This window comes from Arachis duranensis, chromosome 6, assembly GCF_000817695.3.
Source record: "Arachis duranensis cultivar V14167 chromosome 6, aradu.V14167.gnm2.J7QH, whole genome shotgun sequence".
In the NCBI taxonomy this organism is placed as follows: domain Eukaryota; kingdom Viridiplantae; phylum Streptophyta; class Magnoliopsida; order Fabales; family Fabaceae; genus Arachis; species Arachis duranensis.
In genome coordinates this window covers 2,615,827-2,640,414 of record NC_029777.3, presented here as the reverse complement: position 1 = coordinate 2,640,414, position 24,588 = coordinate 2,615,827, and the positions used below count along the sequence as shown (strand labels likewise).

The following is a 24,588-nucleotide window of genomic DNA, read 5'->3' as shown; positions in this document are numbered from 1 at the left end:
AATAAGTACTTATTAATTTTTTTTAATTAAAAAATATTAATTATTAATTATATAATATTTTAATTTTTAACACATTTTCTACCAAAATTTTAGTTCCGTCCCTACCTATGTTCCACTTCATCCAACCCCACCCAACTCCATCATCTTGATTCTATCACCCACGCGCGTTTTAATTAAGTTTAAACTTTTAAGTTTGTATTTGAGGTTGGAGATGATAAATGGTAGTCTGATAATATTGATAACGTATAAGCAACGGTAAAATTAAAAAAAAGGACTATTATTTAAAAAAATACGATAAAATAGAATTGATTAGAAATTGACTGATATTAAATTATTATAAAAATTTTAGAAATAAAAAATATTTTTACTCCCTTAAAAAACTGTAATATTAATTAATTGTCATCGCATAAAAAACTAAAAATGGTAGAAATAAAGGACTGAGTGAATGAGTCTCGATGATATAAATATAATACATTCATTATACACAATATTGAAAAAAGTAGATAGTGATGGTTCCGACCTTTTTAAAACACTGCAGTAGTGGGTGGTAAGAGAAGAGGAGGAAAAAGATAGATAACTAAGATGGAGAAGAGGGAGTGGAAGGTATGCGTCACCGGCGGTGGCAGCTTCATTGGTTCTTACCTCGTTAACAAGCTTCTCCAAAAGGGCTACACTGTCCACGCAACCCTTAGAAGCTTAAGTATATATGATATGATTATCATTATTATGAAATCTTATTTATTTATTATTGGCATATCAGATCCATTATTATTTGTTGATTTCATATATATTGCAGAGGACGCAAAGACAGGCATTCTGAGAGGGTTTCCAGAGGCAAAAGAAAAGCTGCTGCTATTTGAGGCAGATTTGTACAGTCCAGATCAATTTGAGGCTGCAATTCAAGGCTGTGACTTTGTCTTTCACCTTGCTACTCCCTACCAACATCAACCATACTCTAAGGTAGTTCATCATCAATGCATTTAACCACACATGTTGTTAGGTAATCTTATTAAAAGATTGGGATTGACAGCGAATGATGGATTGGACTCATTAGTTACATTCCCAACATATGTTCATATTTTTTTTTTCTTTTAAATATTCTTATTTATAATTTGAGTAAGTACTAGTAAACGAATTTATTATTTAAAGAATTTAAAATTAGAATTCAAAATTTTTAATTTAAAATAAAAAATAATTTCAAAAAATTAGTTGATATTAGTGGATATAAAAATTTATTTCCTAATTAAACTCGTATGATTCTGTCCATTATAATCAAACATAATTATATATACAAAATATAATAACCAATTTGAATTGGTTGAATAATTAGTTCACTCGTTCAGCTAGAGTAAAGTTCGAATCTTGACTTATAAAAGATCAACATTTTATATATTTTATATATTTTATGAATATGTATCTTAAAAGATGAAAATTTAGTTGAAGTGGACTTCACATGAAGTTGATATCTGAGAATTATTAAATGAAAATTTAATCAAATCAGTCAAATCAGCTAACGGCTCTCAAATATCCACTTCATGTGAAGTCGACTGCACACTTGAGTTTTCACCATCTTAAAAAGTAACGTTGAAGTGATGATTGTAATTTGATTTGTACGTGGTAGCAGTATCAGGGTGTAGCTGAAGCTGCAACAGAAGGGGTAAAAAGCATAGTTACGCAGTGCATAAAAACAGGAACAGTTAGACGGCTGATTTACACAGCATCAGTTGTAGCTGCTTCTCCGCTGAAGGAGGATGGAAGTGGTTACAAACATTCCATGGACGAATCTTGTTGGACCCCTCTCAACGTTTCATTTCCAGGCAGCAATCTTCATAAGAGCTACACCGATGCGAAGACACTGGCTGAGAGACAGTTACTGAGTTATGAAAATGGAAGAACAATGGAAGTTGTAAGCCTGGTTTGTGGGCTTGTGGGAGGGGACACTCTGCTCAGTGAAATTCCTTTGAGTGTGTCAATGCTAATCTCTCAAATAAAAGGCAATAATGATGAGTTCCTTTACCAATCTTTGAAATACTTAGAGGACTTGAATGGAAAAATTCCAATTGTTCATGTTGATGATGTCTGTGAAGCTCACATCTTCTGCTTAGAAACCCCATCCATCACTGGCAGATTCTTGCTTGCAAATTCCTTTGCTTCTTCATCTGACATTGCAAGTTACTATTTCCAAAACTATCCGGAATTCCACTTCAACACCAAGTAATTAATATAAGTTTCTATTATCTATTATCTAACATACATGAAACTCAACCCAGTCGACTGCACCTGAGATTTCACGTGAAGTCATCTAACTGCTTTCGATATCAATTTCACGTGAAGTCGACTGGACATGAGATTTCAGCTATTCGAATAAAATTAATTAGTATTTCTTTATAAAATAATTTGCATTTGGATTCAGGTTTCTCGAAGGAGAGAAACGAGAAATTGAATGGGGATCAAGGAAGCTTAAAGACAAAGGATTTGTGTACAAGTATGAACTGAATATGATATTGGATGATTGCATCAAATGCGCAAAACGGATGGACCAGCTTTGATCTACCCTAAACCTTACACTCATATTTGTGTTATATGAAAATACGCAATATTAAATAAATATCTCTGTCCTTTTCTATTTGTATGCATTCTTCATCTTTGATTATACTAAGTGGTAGTTCTTTCGTTTGATTCATGTTTTCTGGAACGTCGTCTATGTGCTAGCCACTTGAAGCCGATTGAGATATTATCAATTTAATATCGGAGTGAAAATTCAGGTGCAGTCGACTTCACGTGAAGTTGATACCTGAGAGCCGTTAGATGATTTGACTGACTAACAACTCTAAGGTATCACCTTTCACCTAATATCGGATGTCCCCAAATAATTTAATTCAGTCGAGTCACGCTTTCTTATAGAAATTACAAAAATACTATTTTTGTTTGTTATATATGCCTTTCATGGTCTTGCAATTTTGTTTAGTAGTAGTGTCTGCCTGGTAATTTACATAAAAAGAATGCTTTTGTCATCAATATTTAAAAATATAAGATAAAATATGTTATGGAATTATTAATAATAAAATTCTGATGGTTTAACATTTCTCCTTAGGTGATATAGAAAGATTATAAATATTAGAAAACTTAGTAATCACAAAGTACCATTACCATTGGCGATTTCTGTATGTATGTACTTGTATAAGTATTCGTGAGTTAAAGAGACAAAGATTTAGATGGAGAGAAGAGGAAGAAGATGCAAGGTTTGCGTAACAGGAGCCACTGGTTACGTTGGTTCTTACCTGGTGAAGAAGCTTCTAGAGAAGGGTTACACCGTGCACGCCACTCTCAGAGATATCAGTACTTGTTTAATCTCATTACAAACAAATCTTCTTAGCACTACTCTCTGAATTCTGAGTTTCACTTTAATTATTATTGCAGAGAATGAATCCAAGGTGGGGATTCTCAAGAACATTCCAGATTCCCAAGGGAAACTTTTCTTGTTCGAAGCTGATATTTACAACCCCGCTGACTTTGACCCTGCCATTCAGGGATGCGAGTTCGTCTTCCACGTGGCTACTCCCATGAACCATGAACCCGGTTCTTCTCAGTACAAGAACACGGTTGAAGCAGCACTTGCAGGCTCCAAAACCATCTTCATGTCTTGTCTCAGATCAGGGACTGTGAAGCGCTTAATCTACACAGCTTCTGTTGTCTCTTCTTCTCCCTTGAAGGAAGATGGAACTGCTTTCAAGGATTTCATCGACGAAACTTGCTGGACCCCTCTCAATGATTCTTTATCATATGTCTACCATGACCATTTTCTTAAGGTTAGAGATTAAATCTAGAATTTAATTTTGATGTATTTTTTTTAAAACAGTCCTACATATATCTAATTACGTAATGTTACTGTAGTAAAATTTTTTACATTAACTATATAAATAGTTATCCAAAAATACTAATTTGATTGAATGATTATGTAAAATATATTTTACACCGTATTAAAATTAAACTCTTAAATCTATCCTAATATGTTTGATTTGACTGTGGTAATTGGTGTTGCTATGAAGGACTACACTTATTCAAAGACACTATCAGAGAAAGAAATGTTGAGCTACAATAACAATGAAAACGGTTGTGGTGAATTAGAGGTGGTAACAATTCCATGTGGTCTTATTGGTGGGGACACCATTCAATCCTTTGCATCTGGTAGCATTGCACTTTGTCTTTCACTGATCACAGGAAATTCAGAGACCTACAAAACACTCAAGTTTTTAGAATCATTGCTGGGGAAAGTCCCTTTAGTGCATATTGATGATGTATGTGAAGCTCACATCTTGTGCATGGAAAATTCCTCAATGAAGGGAAGATTCTTGTGTGCAAGTTCCTATGTTTCAATAGCAGAGATTGCTGGTTATTACATTCAACATTATCCTGAATTCAATGTCAAGCAAGAGTATGTGACCTACCCTTATTATTTGCTTATTAATTTCAATTATGTCTTGATTAATTGAAAGTAATCTAAGTTGAGATTACATTACAGATACTTGGAGGGGAAGAAGGTGGATGTAAAGTGGGGTTCAACAAAGCTGTGTGAGAAGGGATTCGTCTACAAATATGACACCAAAATGATTCTGGATGATACCATTGAATGTGGTAGAAGGATTGGTTATCTCTAAACCTATCTTTGATTTGGTACACACGTTCTATTTTGCTGCAAACAAAAACAGTTATTTTTTTGGTCCCGGAAAGGAAATCATGTTGGCCAATGAAAAACATCTGCATCAAGGTGTTGAGGTTGTGTGATGTGTCAGTTTTATGGGGTTTTTCTATGTTTAGCTCACATATATCACTAGTCGAAAAACTTATGTCTACGGATAATCATGATAGAGAAAGTATAAGGAACTAATGGACTATCTGTACAATGTGTACAATAGGAGTATAGGGATGTTCGATTCAGTAGGATATCAGATGTTTATTATTCTGGTACCCGGATGATTATTTTGGATAGTATGAGTGTATTGTGTTTGAAAAATTAGTAGTATTTTATCCTGAATGTTCATTTTTTAACTCATATTGGATCAAATAAATTGGCCATTGTACATATTGTACAAATACTCCATTGACTTCCTAACAAAATTCATCATGATGAGTAATCCCTAATAAATGTGCATTCATTACTGTGCTTTATAGTTTATACAGTAAATTGCCGCATCTTTCTATTGGATTTGAATCTTCTAAAGTTTGAATTTCACTTTAGAGAGTAAAGTGTGATCTTCTACCCTTGAATAGTTTCTCTTTTATATTTATTCTTGGTCCTACCTATGAAATCAATGGTAAGAGATCACACTTTACTCTCTAAAGTAAAATTCAAACGTTAGAAAATTCAAATCCCTTCTATCAATGGAATGAATGAATATAATCTTAATTTAAATCAACAGAAAATTCTACTCTCCCCTAAAATATGTTGAAAACTTAAAATGATACTGATACCCATTCAGTCAGTAAAAAAAATACACACATTTTTCTTTTATTTATAAAATATATACTCATCTCTTCTATAACTTTTAAAAAATTTTCTTTTTAGCTCATTTAGTTTTTTTTTTAACTCTAGCTAATTAACGTTAACTTTACCTCTTTTTAAAAAAAAGTAAAATTATTTACAAACATATCCTTGAATAAAAATTTGTTAAAAAATATTTAGACAAATACAATTTGATTCAAAAAAAAATTTTTTGTTAAAAGATAATTTTGAAAAACACAATTTAAAAGAAAAAAAATTAACGTTAAAGTTAACAGAAAAATTCTGAAATGGATTAAAGAATAAATTTTCTAAAAGTTACAAGGTAAAAAAGTGTACATTTTACTGATAAAAGAAAAGGGAATATGATTTTAGTATCTTTTAAAGAAGGAGAATAAAATTTTTTCTAAAGTAATCATAGCTTACACTATAAAAAATGCGTCGAATACCGTCGAATTTAGTGATGGATATTACCGGCGGATTTAGCGACGGACGTTATTGGCAGATTTAGCGATGTATTTTCCGACGGTTACGAGTGAAATTCGACCCTCAAATAAGTTATCGTTGGAATTATTCCGTAACTAAATTAGACGGTAAGTAGAGGCGAAAAAATAAATTTTATTAGCGACTAATCACTACAACAAAGTTGCCAGATACAATCGGATTTATCGATGGAAGTCATGCGATGGTATAAACCTTGCCGAAAAATACTTACCATCAGATTTTTCTAGTCCGACGCTAATTTTCATCGAAATTAGTGGCAGAATATAGTGGGTAGGATGACGAAATATGTAGAAAGTTACTGTCGATTAATCTGACAATAATGGCGCCATGTTGCACATTTTTGTGTCACTTTACCGTCGGATTAATCTGACGGTAATTCCGATGGAATGTTTTTTGGAGCTTTTTTTAAAGAAAATCTGTTGGCTTTTACCGATGGTAATGCCGGCGGAAATAAATTTTTATTTTTTTTTAAATAATTATTTTCCGTCCATTTAAAGTAGTAAGCTGATGACAAACATAATTGAAGCAGTGCTTTAAACTTGAAGTAAAATATCAAACAAACAACATAAAAATATGGAATGATATAATGGTAATTGATATATCCGAAACAATGTTAATTACAATACGTTCTTCTTAATATTTGGAAAATAATATACATATCATAGAACTATATTTACATTAACCCTATTTAGATTCATCATCTTCTTCCTCTGATTCAGTATCCTCTTCCGAGTTAGTTTCCTGATCATTAAACTCGTCTTCCTTTTCTTCGTCCACGTTGACCCCGTCTTCTTCTTCAAGATCATTGTCCTGTTGTGGTAGTGCGTCATCCTGTAATCTAAGGTCAATGATATCATCATCTGTAATAGCATAGCTAAGGATAATTGGCTCAGTGGTATCAACCACCATTTTTGAAGGGGTTGGGTCATCAATCAGGTAAGGTTCCTGATCCTCTGTTTTATCATCAGACTCGATGCGGTATCTTGGCTTAGTCTTAACCACAACCACCCAACTAGACTTTCATGAACCCGGATAAGGCAAAAAGTATACATGTTGTACATTTTGAGGTAGAATAAAAGGATCGTAGTTCTTATATTTCTTAGTTACATTAACTTCAGTGATATCATAATCCTTGTACTTTCGTATTCCTTGTCGCGAACTTGGATCATATTATTCACATTTAAATACGCACACCTTGTACATAGTGCGACAGAAATACTCTAACTCAATTATATTGTGCAACACACCAAACTAATCAGAGTAACTCCCACCTGAATCCCCACGAACCCAAACTCCAGTGTTATCGATTTTCTTCTCTGTCGACCACTGTAAGGTATGGAACCGATATCTATTCATTGGACCCCAACTAAGTGTAACTAGTTTCACATCTGTTGTGTCACGTAGATGCATGCTGGCGTATTCTCTAAACTAATGTGAAAAGTTGTTCAATAAGGTATTAGAATTTGTCTCTTGGAATAACCTATATGATAGAATAGGATAAAGAAGTTAGAATGTTACTGATTGTAATATTTATGAGAACTTAATAGACTCACATAATGTACGATAAAATTTGGTCACAGTTAAGCAACACATGCAGATGTGTAACACCAATTTCTTTCTGCTCTAATTAGTAGTCACTGTCCGCACCCATTGTAGCTCCTTTTGGGGCAAAGATTGGGTATGTTATTCCACTTGAAGATGATTCTCCCCTCTCATCGTTCCTTACAATCCTTGTTCTACGTGAGTCAACATGAGGATAAAAATAGAATAAGCGAAATGTGGATGTTTCCTTAGCTAGGAATGCTTCACATATGCTGTCCTCAATCCGAGTTCTATTTTTCATGATGCGCTTGAATGAACCAATCATCCTCTCAAATGGGTACATCTATCGAAATTATACCGGCCCACATAGTAGTGCTTTTAATAGTAAGTAGACTGTTAAGTATTCCATAACGTCAAAAAAGGATAATGGAAATGTTCCTGTCCATGATTGTGAGATCATTAACGCTAAGTTTGGTAGTACATAACTCCCTAAAGAACTCACTTATTTTATTCATAAAATATATAATTGATTTTATTATTTATTACTTCTATTTTTAAAGTGTTAATGCATTAAATACATTTTGAAGGAGAGAGAGAAAAAGGAAAAAATTTAAATTATTGTTTTTTGGAATAGATCCTTCATTTTTTTTTAATTTGAGAATGTAAAATATGAATTTTAATCCTTTATTTTTAATTTTTTTTATATTTTTTTGTTTTACTTATAAAATATACGGTGAGAAATCACACTTATCTTCTCAAATGAGAAAAAAGTTGAAAGGATCCAATCTACCTGTCTTTTGGGATTTTAGATTTCTTATTCTTATCCAACTTAAGTTGGTTGAATGGTTAACTCACTCGTTCGTTAACAAAGTGTCAAAAGTTCAAATCATGTCTTATGTATGCAATAACCCATTAGACAACGATAGACTTTAAATGAAATTTAAATTCGTAACAAATTAATCATTAACATGTTGGACTTAAAAAATGCCGTGTGAAAACAAAAAAAATTCCTCATTCTTAATAAATAAATTTCTGTTAAAATCTCTTGAACCTTGAAAATTTTCCTAAAACCTATATAAGCATCTTATTTTGCTATTAAAAATTGAAAATATTCTCTCAAATTATTTTTTCTCCTTTAATTATCCCATCTAGACACACTCTAAAAGATAAAAACTAGAGGATAATTTAGTTTTGTTATTTAGTTGTGGATAATATATAGTTTTTCAATTTATGCAACAGTACATTGTAAATCTACTGATTACCGAATTAGTAGCTGTGAGAGAGATAAAATTATGTAACTGTTGTATGATTACCATTTGTCCAAATGTTGGTCGCATTTGCTTGGTAAGATGTTGATCATAAATGCAAAAGTATTTGAGGCAAAAATTCCATCCATTTCACACATGAACCAAATTACAAGGGAAGTGAGAAAAATGCACAAGTACACTGCCAATATAAAAATGAAAAAGAAAATGTTGTCTAAACTGGAAACATCACAGGGTGGCTTCATTTCCTTTGATTTATCAACATCACTTATGTTGTCCATCGTCTTCCTACAAACTCAAAACAGTTACTATGTGCATGTTTGGACAAGCTTATTTTAGCTTCAAAATTCAAAATCAAAAGCTTTTGAAATAGCTCTTGAAAAAAAAAGAAAAAGAAAAAAAAAAAAGAGAAATTAGTATTTCCCTTTTGAAAAGAAGCTGTACCAAAACATGCTCTATGTTGTTTCTTACACTCTAAACTATGTATGCAAATTTCATGAAGAGGAAATTTCCGTTGTGTTGGAAGGGAATATGGTGTCGAAATCCAGTTTATCAAGCAGCATATCGAAATCCATGATTGGAGAATTGGTTACTGAGGTTGGAGCTGAAAGTATCTCAGTTATATCAGATTCTGAGGCTTGGACTATTCCATTATTATTGCTGCTTCCAAATTGGCATGGTGATAAACAGAAAAGGTCTGATTCTGAAGTTGATGGTGATATGAATGATGCTATATCAGGGGAAAAGCTTTCCAAGAACATGGAATCAGATAACAACATGTCGTTATCACCGTTTTCGGATCCCATTGAAGGAGAAAGGTAGCAGAACCATGGGAAGATATCATCATCCTTGGTTGTGATGTTGGTGTTAGTGTCCAACTCAAGCTTTGCTTCAAAGTTGAAAATTTCCTCTTGGGTTTGTTCCATTTTCTCCTGCTTTTGAGGTTGGTTGTTTTGGAACTTGTGGAATTGGTTCTTCTCCAACACTGGCAACATTGTTTTTGATGGAAACGCTTTGTTGGAATGCTTAGATTGGGTGCACGTGTGTCTTCCTCTGTAGTTTACCTCAATCATTGTTGGGTCTTCATCTGATCTTTGAACTTGTTTTGTTGCAAGGCACCCTTGTACATTTCTGTATGTGCATCTGTAATATCCTCTGCAATGCAAAATGAATGGTTTCAGATTTTGGGGAATTCACAATGGAATGGTCAAGGAAACAAATAAGAGAAAAGAAAGAAGAATTGTGAAGATTCTAACCTTGGGAACTTGGCTCCAAGAATATCCTTTTGTCCATATTTTCTCCAGCTATACCCATCATCCAAAGATCCCTCAAGTCCTGTTTTTGAACATACTTTCACTTTCTCTGTCCATTTGGGCATAGTCTTCCTGTAATTGGAGGTGGAATCAGACTCTAATTCAATTCAATCAATCTAGGAAACTCAAAAAGTAACTTGTTGAGATTAGTTACCTCTTCTTGAGGGGGGGTTTGTCCTTGAATTCTTCATCATTATCAATGAGGTCACTCCTTGAAGGGCTCCCATTTATAGAAGAAGAAGAAGAATGGGAATTAATGAGATTGGGAATGGTGGAGTCAGAGTTGAGCATGGTGAGGGCTTTCTCATAGGTGGAAAGTATCTTGTCAATTAAGATTTCTTTGGATGAAGAAGAAGAAGAAGAAGAGAGGAGATTGCATAGCTGCTTTGCTAGCTCCTTCCCTTGGATGAGTTCATTGATGAGACCATGTTCCCCATTCTCAGCATATTCCATTATGCTAATGTTGTGTTCAAAAGATGCAATGGAATAACACTTAACACTTTTTGATGCACCTAAAATTAAGGTTGTGAGAAAATGAGAGTGTGATGAAGGTTATAAGGGGCTTGCTTAATGCTTAACGAAGGTGAGGCGAAAAGGGGGATATAAATAAGTGTGAAGTGTGAACATAGTTTTGACTGTCCAACCTCACTTAGTTTTCCACAAACGTGGTCGATGTGGGACCATTAACATAAGAAAATAGTAGTGCATAAAAGGAGAGTGATGACCATTTCAAATGAAAGCCAATGGGGAGGGCACACACGTAAGGAGTCAGCAACAACGACGAAGGGGGATCGACTGAAATCTCTGACTTGCCAATAACAAATCCCTTATTTTATTAACTTCATTCATTCGTTCATTCACTAAAAGTGATGATTAAACAGAAACAAAATGACGATGTTGGTAACGTAATCTGGCATCGTAATGCCTACGTTGATGTGGATACAGGATACTTATCCGTTCCAATGGGACTACTCTTGAGTCTTGAGTGTGACGCCCTTCCTCTAAACCCTTGCTTTAGTTGTTGTTCTTCAATTCACTATTTACTAACTTGGATGTGTACGGAATTCTTCATTTATTAAGGCCTTAGATCTATACATAGGTAGATACAGACTGATATACAGTAAATATTTAAAACATAAACATGCACATGCGTTGTGCCATTTTTATTTACTTTACAGGATAGCTCAGATGATGTTAATTTTGATACTGTAAATCAAACTACTTTTGTGAAAGATACCACTTAAGAACTACAAATAACATAAATAAATTAATTAAATTTTAAATTTATTCAATTATAATTTTTTAAAACAACAGACATATTTGTAATTTTTTAATTCTACGTAAATCGCTATAAAATAGTATGGATTATATGAAAAAAAAATGTAAAGCAGAAATCGTTAGAAGGAGTAGCGATTTTTAAAGAATCTGTACCATACTATGATGCAGGAACATTGACACTGAACACAACACCACACAGAACACACGGTATATATATAAAATATAAAGTATTTTTTAGATAAATTATAATAATATTTAGTATTTTATTGATATTGATATATAAATTTATTTTTTAATTATTTTTAATATTTTTAATTATATAAAGTATTTAAAATATTTTTTATTTTAAAATTAATAATATATATTACTTCTAAACTCATTTCAAAAATATATGTTAAGAATAAGACTGGACACGCTAACATGTGATGGTATTTAGGTGTGTCCAAATATATTTGGAGAAAATTTTTTATTTTTTATTAAAACTAAATTAGACACAAAATATACATGTCAAATATGAGTGTCGTGTTCGAAATATTTCTGATATGCAGACACGCTAAATGTCCGTACTTCATGCATAAACCGCTATTCGGTATACATTATTGTTATCCAAATCTCTCAAATAAGTTAAGGTGGAGTGATTAAAAAGATCTAAATTAATCTATTATTAAAAAAATTCTTAAAAAATGTGAAATTTAATAGTTAGACCTGTATCAATATTTTTTTTTGCCAAAATTAAAGATAGTTATAATATAATTAATATTTGACCGCTGAAATAATAATATAATTATTTATCAAATAAGAAAACAAAAATACCATTAAACTAAGAATCGAAAATAAGTAGTCTTGCGTAGCGATGCATTATTTTATCTTCTTTTGATTTTTTATTTTGGCTAATTATATGGTATTTATAAATTGGTGTCTAATTTTGTCTAATTTATTTTTTATAACCAATTTTAAATTTTTAAAATTTATTTACTTTTATAATTTTTAAATTAAATATTAATTTTTAATTTTTTTAACAAATTAGATACTATTTTTTAAACATAATAGGTCAATAGCAATCATTTTTATTTACTTAAAAATAGAGAATACATTACTCTTTTATTTTAGACAATAATAAAAGTACAATATTCAACTGTTTGTTTTAAAAAAAATTAATTTATTTTTAAAAATGGTCTTTAAAAATATGTTATTCTAAAATTTTTAAAATTTAGTTTATCCAAATAATTTATTCTTATAAAAAATTATTATGATAAAATTTAAAATTTTTATTTTTATTTTAAAAGCAACAATAAATATGTATAAAAAATATATTTAAAATTATTTTTTAAAAATATTAAAAAATTATTTTTATTATCTTTTGAGAGTGTTTAAAAAAAGAATTTAACTTTTATATTCTGTGAAATAAAAGAAATTTATAACTATAATCAATCGGACATAGTCGTGTAAAAAAATAGATAAATTTTATTGAATAATAATAAAAATTTTTAAATTTTTATTTATTAAAAAATATGTACAATTTTAAATTTTAATCCGCTACAGGTGCATTGTAAGAAATTATGCTACCTATTATTTTTTCATAAATTGCTATATTGATTTATACATGATACATATTTTTCAAAAATCGCTAGACTTTCTAACTATTTTTGCTTTATAATTTTTTCACCCCACTATCCTGTAGACGTACAAGTTAAAAATTGTGATACTTTGTAGCAGTTTACATAAACTTAAAAATTTATAAATATATCTGTTATTTTAAAAAGTTATAATTAAATAAATTTTAAATTAATTCAATGTATTCAGATAATTTGCCCATTTATTTATTCTTGAATAATGTAAGTAGCAGTGGTAGAATTAAACCTTATTTTATATATATGGGGTTGAAAATGCAAATGGGACACCACAAGGCAATTAATTAGGTGAATAGGACCGAGATTCATTCGTCGTTGAAGTTTTCCTGCCAGAGTATTTTATTTTTTTTTTTTGGTCATGTTCTAGCGTATTCTAATACCGCGTTTTTGTCTTAATGATTGCTGAGCCCTGAATACTACACACATTTAAATTTTTTTATAAATTAAATTTAATTAAATTAAATAATAAAATTTAGAATAATATTATTTATAACTAATTTTTATTGAAATTAGACTAATTTAATTAAATTTAATTAATAAAACTATATATATATGAGTGAACACACGGGCTTATAATTGGAATCACAATATCACATTCTATAAAGGTCAGTGGGGATTCAATTTTAGGATTTTCTAATGTCTTAACATTATGTTCAAGAATATAAAAAAAGGCTTAAGCTTATTATTTCTTTACATTCATTGTTGCTATACATTTTAATATTTTTTCAATAAAAGCTAATCTTCTTCTTAAGCATGACTACATCCTTAAAGAGTAGTGCACTTTTAGGTTTTAGCATAATTGGAACTGCATCAATCCACAACTATGGTAGAAAAAATAAATTGGGAAGAGTTTAAGATTATTGGGTGAGAAATTGGGATGCACTTATTATTGTGCCCAAGAAAAGAAACCCTTTGTGAATTTACAATTACTTTTTACTTGAATTAATGGAAATCCTAACAAAATTATATCTAATTAATTCAAAATTTGATTTTTAAAATTAAAATTAACTTTTTTTAACTTATTCTTTACATTATTAAAAAAAACGTTGTTCTTCCATACTTTTTCTAATTATATTTTTAACCAAAAATATGTAAGAATTAAGAAGAGTAATGATTGAGAATCATAATTCATCATCTAGTTATCTTTTTGATATTTAAATAAATAAAATTAAAATATATATTATTTTTATAAACATAAACAAATAAAAATTTCGTTTTTTAAAAAACTTAAGAATGAAGGGCCCAAATCATTTTTCAATTAATTAAATATTTGTCAAAAGATTAAAACTTTCACAAATCCATTATATCTGGTAAAAATAAAACATGAAGGCTTTTCCGAATATATATAGGCCAAACATAATACAATTCTGTTACGTTACTAACAACATATCTGCTAACTTCTACCAATTTTTATTTATAATTGTATTTAATAGAAGTGTTTTTGTAGATGTGTCTAATAAAAATATCTTTTTATGACTGTGTTTAATAAAAATATTTTTATAGATATATTTTTTGAATGTGTCTTTTTATATATGTGTTTAAAATATAATAATTAATTATTATTGATAATAAATTAACAGATAGTATATTAATACCTTATATTTGTGATTAATATTGGTGCAGCCAGAAAATGTACGTATATATTGATTAATAATAATAACAAATACGAAAAAGAAATGAGAAAAGGAAAGGGCCACAAAATTTCCATGAAATTGCGAGGTTATTCCTGTGAAAGGTGATCGCGACTCTCTCTGAATCTATATTTACGCGTTTGGCTTCATGATTTCGCTTGTTCTTTGAAAATATTTGTACGGTTAGGGAAATAAAAGAAAGGAATCTAGAAACTTTAGAAGCCGTTAAATAATCAGTTACCCTAATATTTTAGAGAGGCTAACCAAACGAGTAAGCAGTGGTCCCAATTCTAAGATAATGTTGAAAAAGGAGACAGCAGTAAACAAAGGGTTCAAATGCCGTGTCCTTTGTCCTTACTCCTTAACACCTTAACTACTAACGTGTTTCTTTGAATTTTCAATTGCGAATCTAGGGAAAACTCCCACTATATATCATATATGGTACACTTGTCTTGTTAGAAACAAGAAACTAAACTGAAAAAAAAAAATTTATATATTGTTAAATATATTTAAGTTGTCTATTTAAGTTATGTAAAATAATACAATATAAAAGAGTATTTATAAGTATTAAGAGAATCATAATAATAAAGACGTAATCTCTTATAATAAATATTTAAATATATTAAATAATATTAATTGATCATAATTATATTCTAACACATCTGTGTCATAATAAATTAAAGATGGAAGGATAATTTTTATAATTCTATTTTTAGTGTCATAATATATATAAATTACTAATATTAATATTAGATAAAAACTCACGTACACTTATTTTAATGTGAAATTGATAGTTAATAATTTTAATATAATAATTTATTTAAATATATTGAATTATTTAATGGTTTTTAACAATTAATTTCATATATAAAATAATGTGAGTTTTCACCTTAATATTAATATTAATATTATATTACGTGTACATTAAAATTAACCACTAAAATTAACTACTAATATAAAATACATGTTAAAATATAAATATATGTTAAAAATAAACTAAACTACATATGTATTTTAATTTATACCTAAATATATTAAAAAAAAAGTAACCAGTTATAAAAGAGAACAATTAGATAGCACGTGTGCTAATTGTTGTATGTTGTTGGTTAGTGAATTCTGTAGCTACTGCTTTGAAACCGATGATATGCTAACTAATAACCTACGACCACGCTGACACACAAATTGTAAGAACGAAGAACTAGATCGGTCGAACTGAGGAGGTTGTTATCCTCGAATTTATTAATGATCATGCAGAAATTCATAGTAGTATATGGCTAGGCATAAGGTTTAGCCAAGAGGGACACTATATTTTGTCAATGACAGTAATATACTGATGATAGGGTTTATCTTGTATTGAATTTAGAGTGTTTTGATAATCTTTTTTCGTATTTAATCTATGAACTGGTATGGTTTTGTAATCTCTCCCGTATTTGTGCTTAAGCGTAAAAATATGCTTTTTAAACCTTATTTTGATGAATTCTAGTTCCTCTTTGATTCCATAAGATGCCTTAATATGTTTGCTAGTAATCTCAGGTTGAAATAGGCTAGGCATGGATTAAAGGAAGCAAGGAAGGAAGCATACAAGTGGAGAGAAGCATAAAAAATCAAAGAAGCAAAGTCAGCCATGCACACGCACGCGCACAAGGCGCCCGCGCGCACATTGCAGAATCGACCAGGGACGCGCACGCGTACCGTGCGCGCACGCGTCGGTGACCGCACATGACTTCATTAAAGCAACACGTGCCTGGCGATTTGAGAGGGTTTCTGAACCCATTTTGGCGCCAATTGCTAGGAGAAAGGAATAAAAGGATGAAAGATTAAGGGGAAGGCATCAAGGAATCAATCTAGCATATAGCATAATTAGGATTAGTTTTAGAGAGAGAAGCTCCTACTTCTCTCTAGAATTAGGATTAGGTTTAGGTTAATCTCTCTTCTTAGATCTAGGTTTAATTCATGCTTTGATTCACTTTTCCTTTACCAATTTTTAATCTTCTCCTCCTCCTCTTTCTAGTTATGTGCTTTAATAATTGCAATTCTTCATTTTGTTTTGGATAGATTGTTGTTCTTTTATTTCCTCTTTCAATAATACAATTTGAGGTAATTCATGATAATTGTGATTTCCTCGATTGTTGTTGTTAATTCTTTGCATTCAATTATTGTTAGAATTCATTCTTGTTGTGATTTACTATACTTTTCTTTTGTACCTTCCATAGGTAGAGTGATTAGTGACTCTTGAGTTATCTAATTCCTTTGTTGATTGATAATTAGAAGTTGCTAATTGATTTGAATGCCTCTAAAGCTAGTCTTTCCATTAGGAGTTGATTAGGACTTGAGGAATCAAATTGATTCATCCACTTGACTTTCCTCCATGGTTAGAGGTTAACTAAGTGGGAACAATAGACAATTTGTCATCACAATTGAGGAGGATAACTAGGATAGGACTTCTAGTTCTCATATCTTGCCAAGAGCTTTGCTAGTTGTTAGTTTATTTTCTTTGCCATTTATATTTCTTGTCTAAAATCTTAAAAACCCCAAATATAACTCACAACCAATAACAAGACATTTCATTACAATTCCTAGGGAGAACGACCCGAGGTCCAATACTTCGGTTTATAAATTTTAGGGGTTTGTACTAGTGACAAACAACTTTTTGTATGAAAGGGTTATTGTTTGGTTTAGAAACTATACTTTACAACGAGATTTCATTAGTGAAATTCTAAACCGTCAAAAATCCGTTCATCATATACATATAACTAAATTAAAAGGAAAAGCGTAGATATATGTTTTGTATCAGACCCAAAGCCAGAAACTGAGATTCTAATGAAGAATGAACATGAATTCAAACTCAATGAAAATACCAAAAAATCCTATCTCACGAGATTGAGCGAATATTTTTATTCAAACCGCAATGCACGGATTGATGTATCGGCGATTTTTTTATATGTATTTGTTAGCACAAAATTCGACAATAGTAGATAGTTCGACTATGATCGTTTGACTTAAAGATAATATGTAAGTCAGAAATATCATAGCATGTGAGTTGTTCTACGAGAATGTAAGTCGAAGTATCACAACAGTTGTTCCATAAGAGCGGTAGCACAAAGATTCGACTTATTATAGCAGGAGTTGAGTTGATGATCTCAAAAAATCGAAATGAATAATTATACGAAAACTTTATCCAGAAGCACTTTATAGAACGTGGGACTTAAAGACCAATCTAAGAAAAGACGTGGGACCACTATAACAAATAAGGGTTTTCGCAATGGTCAAAAACCGTTGCCATAGATCGGAAAACCGTTTCTAAAATTTTAGGCAACGCTTTGGCAACATTTTTTTTTTACTTGTGGTATATGCGGTCGTTGCCAATGCTCATAGACAACGAATTTTTACCTAAGGCAACGGCAACTAAAAAAGCCGTTGCATAGTTATTGGCATAGACAACGGTTTGACAACAATTTTTAAAGAACGGTTTAGAACTATTACTAGATAGACAACGGTTTAGAATTGTTCTCTTACATGACGTAACGGTTTAAAACCGTAACTGGATAGGCAACGGCTTTAAGCAGTTGTAGTTCAGTTATTCACAAAGACAACAGTTTAAAAGCGTTGCTTTTAGAATTTTTTTTTTTGCAACGGTTGTTATAACATCCTACCACACAGAGTCTTATGCTTAAATAAAAGAACTGAAGTGGTAAGGTGTTACGACCTCTAAAAATAATAATAATAATAATAATAATAATAATAATAATAATAATAATAATAATAGTTGAAAGGAATTTATACCGAGAAGCCTTTGAAAAAAAGTTTAAAACAAAAGTCGAAACACTCACGTAAACGAAAATTTGCGTACGAAGAAATGTAAGATTTGGCTACATGTTCTCTCCATTAATTGGTGATACTTACTTTCCATAGGTGGCAAGATATGATGCTGAGCTATAATAGTTACTGCAATAGTCTTTAGGATTAGCACCTTTCTCAAATATTTCTCAAATATTGCACTACACAATCCTCAAAATCTACAACTACAACTTCCAGCCAGCAAATCCACAACAAATCTCTCCATTATCATCCTATTCGTATGGTGAACTTCAAACTTTAGGTCTCTTGCCCACCTAACTTGCCACTCTGTAGCTCTAACAATAATTACATCTAACCTTTTCTAGAGTTTTGGTAAAACTGAACTCTCATACCTCTCTGCCTTCTTTTTTTTTCCTCAGCAAATCTGGATATCGAGTAGCGCCTAATCCATTCAAACATGGTGAGGATTGGCTTGTCTCTTGCTTCTAGAATTCTTTCATTAAATGCCTCTGAGATGTTGTTCATTAATATGTCACTTTTGGCCAGAAATGTGAAGTGACTCTTTGTCCATAATTTTGTATCCAGAGCTACTAGCTTGTCATAGCACTCTCTGTTGATATTCTTCAATTGATTCATCCTTCTCTCCCATTCTTTCACATACGTAGCTTTGGCAATAGATAGAATAAGATTCCTCAAACCAATTCCACCCCATAAGCCTTCTTACAGTTAGCATGTAAGTGCATCAAGCAAAGTCTATGCTCCAATATTGGCAACATTTCTTGAAACACTTGCATCGGCCCCTGAATAAAGTTTTTTGAACACCAAAGACAGCAAAATATCATTATAAATTAATCATTTAAGCATTCAAATTAATCATTTCAAAGGATTATACCTTTTGTTGGTCTGAAATAAACACCCACTTTCTTGATTTTCCAATGTCATTCGACAACAAATCCAAGAACCATCCCCAACTGTCCTTGGTCTCTTCCTCTACTACAACCACAATAATTCAAAAATAGTTGTCATTTAGATCTCTTCCTACAACAACCAGCAGTTGTTGTCCATGGTCATCCTTCAAGTGACAACCATCCACTCCAATAATAGGTCTGCAACCTACCAAGAAGTCTTGCTTACTGTATCAAAGCACATGTACATTCTCAGAAATCTTGGCTGATGTGTAAGAGAAGGCCTATCAACGATTATTTGCAAGCTAGACCATTGGTTTGCCCTAAATATCTCTGCACAGTAATCCCCAAGGTTGGCATATTACAGGATTGCCCTCTCATGCACCTCTTCGCTTGCCTTTCTCCTTGCCCAACAAGCCTTGCATTGTCAACACTGATGTTTGCCATATATTTGTTTTGAATGGTCTGGATAACTATCGCAAGCTTCATTTCCTCCTCTTGGCTAATGTTGTTGGCAATCTTATTTGATATCCAATTGCTTGAGGCAAGCCTGCCATTGTAATTCCTTCCACAGGTATGCTTTTCATGCAATGTCTTGATCCTAAAATAGTCAGAACCTCCAACTTTACTTGCAAAACAGATCCACTTGCACTTTGACTTTCTTCCATTGCAAACAACTCTACACCTCACCTTGTTATTTTTCTTAAAGCTGGTGTCCTTGCCATTTAATAGGACATGTTTTTTAATAGCATCTTTAAACTGATTTAGTGATTTAAATTTTAATCCCACCTAAAATTCGTACTCTCTACTCATCTCCACCTCGTTGTATCTTGGAAACCTCTTATTCTTTATCATGTCATCAGAATCTTCCTCATAACTATCTATCTTCTCAGTTTTGTATCCATAAAAAATGTCCTCAATTTTCTTATCAACCTCCCCTAAACCTCCATCACCTTGAGCAACCCTAGCTGCAGGAACCTCTTCATTCAATGGCCCATTGAATCCCCCGAAAGCATTTGATTGTGGATCATTATCCTCCACCTCAAACTAAAAGTGATCCTCGTGATCCCCATCGTCAGCACTATCATCAAATGCCTCTTCCTCAGTAGAAGGCTGTAACTCAGCATCCATTTCAACCTTTAACAACCCGCTGCAATTGTCCTCACCTTCCACTGGCACATAATCAATATCACTAGAAGTAATTTCAATTCTTTTACCTTCTTTGACTGCATCAACAACATACACCTTACAATGCTTCACAGAACTAGACACCAACGACCTAGCCATTCTCATCGCATCCCCATCAGACTTCATCTCTCTAAGACTTGAGTTCAAATCCATCCCTAGTTCTTTATACCATAACCTGGAGTACCCCTTATACCATAGTTTCTTTAGCTTGCTCACAATGTCTTGCAAAGACCATTCATCAACATCAAAATACAAATCATCTACAATCATTCTACCTAAATACTCTAACCTATGTCTGTTATCAACAAAATTTCTCCCGTGGTGGACCTCAATGGTAAAGTCTGAATCTCCCATAATTACATGAATAAACAAAAAAATGAAACTACATAAATCTCCAAGAAATAACATAGAACCCTATTCAAGCATTTTCAAAAATAAAAAAGCTCCAACAAATAACCCATCAAAACCACACATGTATAAAATAAGAAAAATATTTCAGTGAATGAGAAGGATAAACATTATCTTATTTAGAAGTAATAGAAACACCTTCAACAGTGGTGGTGACAACGGAGAAGCGACACTGTCTACCAATATTCCACGAGTGGAGTTGAGCTCGGCTGACTATGGTGTACTCAACGAAATGATGAACCAGAGAGGGAAGGGAAGAGGAGGAATTTTTGTCTAAGTGTGACAACAAAAAATAAGAAGGCTATTATTGTCATTACAAAATAGAAGGGGAGTGACAATTAGGATATATTCAATTTGGGAATGGAATATTCTGTTAAACTAAATATTTTACTCATGATAGGGACTTAATTGAAAAAAAAATTGGTTCAATGACCCAATTGAAAGCAAAAAAGGTGTAGGGACCTAATTGAAAATTTAGCAAAACTATAGGGACCAACAGAGTAATAAAATTTCAAAACAACTACTTGTGCAATAAATTAGGGTTCGGGTTCAGGTTCAGGTTCAACCACACTCAATAAAATTAGGGTTTAGGGCTTAACTACTCTAAACTAGCTAATGAATAAGTTACCCAGAGACAGTGGTAGTGCAGAGGACATTTCTGGCATAGTAGCAGCACAGACGGTACAGTGATGGTGGCAGTGACCAATCAGCAGGTTGCACTAGGATTTTTTTAATAAATTGCAAAAAAAAATAATAGGGAGAGGGAGGAAGACAACTTTCCTGGAGGGAAGAAGGAGGGAGCTCCGACAACACAAGAAGCAGAGGCAGCAGTGGCAGGAGCGATGAAAATGGTGGCGACAAAATGACCAACGCGATGCAAGAAGTCCATGCAGTCTTTAGAGACTGTTGGTGGTGTCGGCGCTAGCAAAGGGGTTGTCGGAGGTGGTTTGGGAGAGAGAGAGAGAGAGAGAGAGAGAGAGATGGTCTTTCGAAATGAGGGGAGAAGGTGCACTATTCCAATTTAAGACAAATTTACTGTCGAATTTACCGGCGGATATATTCGACAGTAATACATTACACGTGACGAAAATACAACATTCTATTAAATTGAGCTATCCGCCGGTAATTCTGACGGTAATGATCGCATCAATTTTTCTTTCCTCTAAATATTACTGGAGAATTTACTATCAAAAAATTGAATCCGATAGTAACTTGTTTACTCAACAAATTTATTGCTAAATTTGCCGTTAAATATGCCGATAAATCCGACGGTGTTTAACGTTTTTCTTGTAGGATAATAATAAGATTATTTTTCTTTCCTTTATTGTTTTTACAGTGATTAAATAATAATAATAGGTTTTAAGAATGAGAAATGCTAGTCGATCATCAGAATTTATTTGTTTTGACCATTATTCAGCCATTAACTAAATTTTTTTAGTCTAATTTTTTTAGTCTAAAAATCTAACAACATACTTTATCCCATTCTTTTAAATATTGTAACTGAGGGACAAAAATAACAAATTTTGATACCCCTAACATTTTTCTTTAAGAATATGTTATAAGAGAAAAATCAACATTAACAATACTTATTAAAATTTAATTTAAATATAATTATCCTAAATAAATTTTAAAAAATCATAAAAAAGGTTCATATGTGCTAATTTGTCCTTCAATTCGATAAGAATTAGCATTATTTTTAAAATTCTAAACTTCAATTTTAAGATAATATAATTAAGAAAACTCAGAGAACACCAATTTATCACATTAATTATTCTAAAAACTCTTAATAAGAGAATTCACCACAATCTATTAACAATTTGTTCTATGAAAATTATCATTATATTTTTCAAATTTTAAATACAAAGTTTTATCATCAAAATAATCTTGAGAATACAAGTTTAAGAAGATAACACCAATTTAGAAACATGGCACTAGATTCGATGGTCCCAGAACGTTTGAACCATTAAATGATCTCATAAAAAAATGTTTTTTAAGGTTTTTAATAACTGATAAATAGTACTTATCTAATTTTAATTATAAATTAACCCTATATATTTTATTTATTATAAAAACTATTTTTTATTTTATAAATTATTATTTTATTATTAATCTATTATGTTTATTAACAATAAAAAATAAAAACAATAACGAATTAGATCTTCTATTGTTCGTAATAAATATTTTGACTATTCTAATCAATTAAAAGATTATATTTGATCCATGGCGTTCGTCCAGGACTGTGAAATCGTGTTTCTTTAAAAATCAATTGATTGAATTTTAGGTTTTCCATAACTCAATCGATTGAACTACAAGTTGTTATCACAAAATAATCAATTGAAAATTATAAGGCAGCATGATTTTCACAAAAATCAATCGATTGGTCATATTATCAATCGATTAAACAATGACTAAAATGTGGATTTTTAATAATTTAATCGATTGCTTATACTACTCAATCCATTGAATGTTTCAAATTAAAAGAATAAACATATCAAGCATAGTGCATCTGCGCTGCTGAGAAGTTTCGAGGAATAGAAGTCCGTCTGTATGCACCAAATCGTAGGTTCTAGGGTACGTTGGAAAAGCCTCACACCTAGGAGCAACAAAAGATCATACATATAAGAAAATAGTAATACTTATTCACAAAATCATAATAGTAGTTGATAATTTAATATATCCTTGCACCCAGCCTACCACCAATAATAATTAAGTAGAATTTCTGAATATAACAACTTCTATATGCTTATGCCTATATCCCCCAAGAATTTTTGACTTGCACAGCATCATTAACTATTAAGATTTTACACATTTATTAACATATATCTTTTTAACCAATGTCGTCGATCTCAATTATGTAAGTCTTTAAGAATACTTTAACCTTAATGTGAATGTTATGGTGACCATGAAAAGAAAAAGGGGAAATTGAATAGGCGTGTATTTCCTCAAATTTTTTCCATTAACAGTTATCAATCAATTCTTTCAATTTGAAGCATTCAATCTATTGGGTAATATAAGTAATCGATTGAATTATTAAAAATTCACATTTTAATCATGGTAATATGATTAATCGATTGATTTTTGTGAAAATCATGCTACCTTGCAATTTTCAATCGATTGTTTTGTGATATGTAGTCCAATCGATTGAGTTATGAAAAATCTGAAATTCAATCGATTGTTTTGATAATCCAATCGATTAATTTAAAAAAAAAACACGATTTCACAGTACTGGACGAATGTTATGGATCAAATATAATATTTTAATCGATTGGAATAGCAAAAAAGTTTATTACGAACAATGAAAAATCTAATTCGTTATTGTTTTTATTTTTTATTATTAATAAACATAATAGATTAATGATAAAATAATAATTTATAAAATAAAAAATAATTTTTATGATAAATAAAATATATGGGATTAATTTGTAATTAAAATTAGATAAGGACTATTTATTAGTTATTAAAAACCTTAAAAAACATGTTTTGTTATGGGACCATTTAATGGTCCAAACGTTCTGGAACCATCGAATCCGGTGCCTAGAAACATTTAGAAAAATATATAATTTTTACTAACCGTTTAAGTTTGTAATTTAAAAAGTGGTCCTTGAACATGTTTTTTAGAATAACT

At 31.3% G+C, this 24,588-nt stretch overlaps 3 protein-coding genes across 4 annotated transcripts; 2 read left to right on the top strand and 1 right to left on the bottom strand.

Annotated features, from left to right (window-relative positions):
- The first annotated feature begins 500 nt into the window (after positions 1-500).
- Positions 501-2,679, top strand: LOC107491959 (putative anthocyanidin reductase). 2 transcript variants are annotated; one of them, XM_016112904.3, is made up of 4 exons: positions 501-700; positions 797-960; positions 1,625-2,214; positions 2,414-2,679. In XM_016112904.3, the coding sequence occupies exons 1-4, from the start codon at positions 583-585 to the stop codon at positions 2,547-2,549; spliced, it is 1,008 nt and encodes a 335-aa protein (XP_015968390.1). In that variant the 5' UTR covers positions 501-582; the 3' UTR covers positions 2,550-2,679. The 2 variants fall into 2 exon arrangements, with proteins under 2 accessions (XP_015968390.1, XP_052118675.1); XM_052262715.1 differs by having other exon boundaries at positions 1,622-2,214.
- A 421-nt stretch (positions 2,680-3,100) lies between these two features.
- LOC107491958 (putative anthocyanidin reductase) lies at positions 3,101-5,118 on the top strand. The gene is made up of 4 exons (XM_016112902.3): positions 3,101-3,339; positions 3,421-3,809; positions 4,050-4,435; positions 4,523-5,118. Exons 1-4 carry the CDS (start codon positions 3,216-3,218, stop codon positions 4,656-4,658), a joined length of 1,035 nt encoding a protein of 344 aa, XP_015968388.1. The 5' UTR covers positions 3,101-3,215; the 3' UTR covers positions 4,659-5,118.
- A 3,801-nt stretch (positions 5,119-8,919) lies between these two features.
- LOC107491957 (probable WRKY transcription factor 30) lies at positions 8,920-10,696 on the bottom strand. Its single transcript, XM_016112901.3, has 3 exons — positions 10,279-10,696; positions 10,068-10,196; positions 8,920-9,966 (listed from the first exon to the last, which is right to left on the bottom strand). Exons 1-3 carry the CDS (start codon positions 10,575-10,577, stop codon positions 9,306-9,308), a joined length of 1,089 nt encoding a protein of 362 aa, XP_015968387.1. The 5' UTR covers positions 10,578-10,696; the 3' UTR covers positions 8,920-9,305.
- Positions 10,697-24,588: the final 13,892 nt, after the last annotated feature.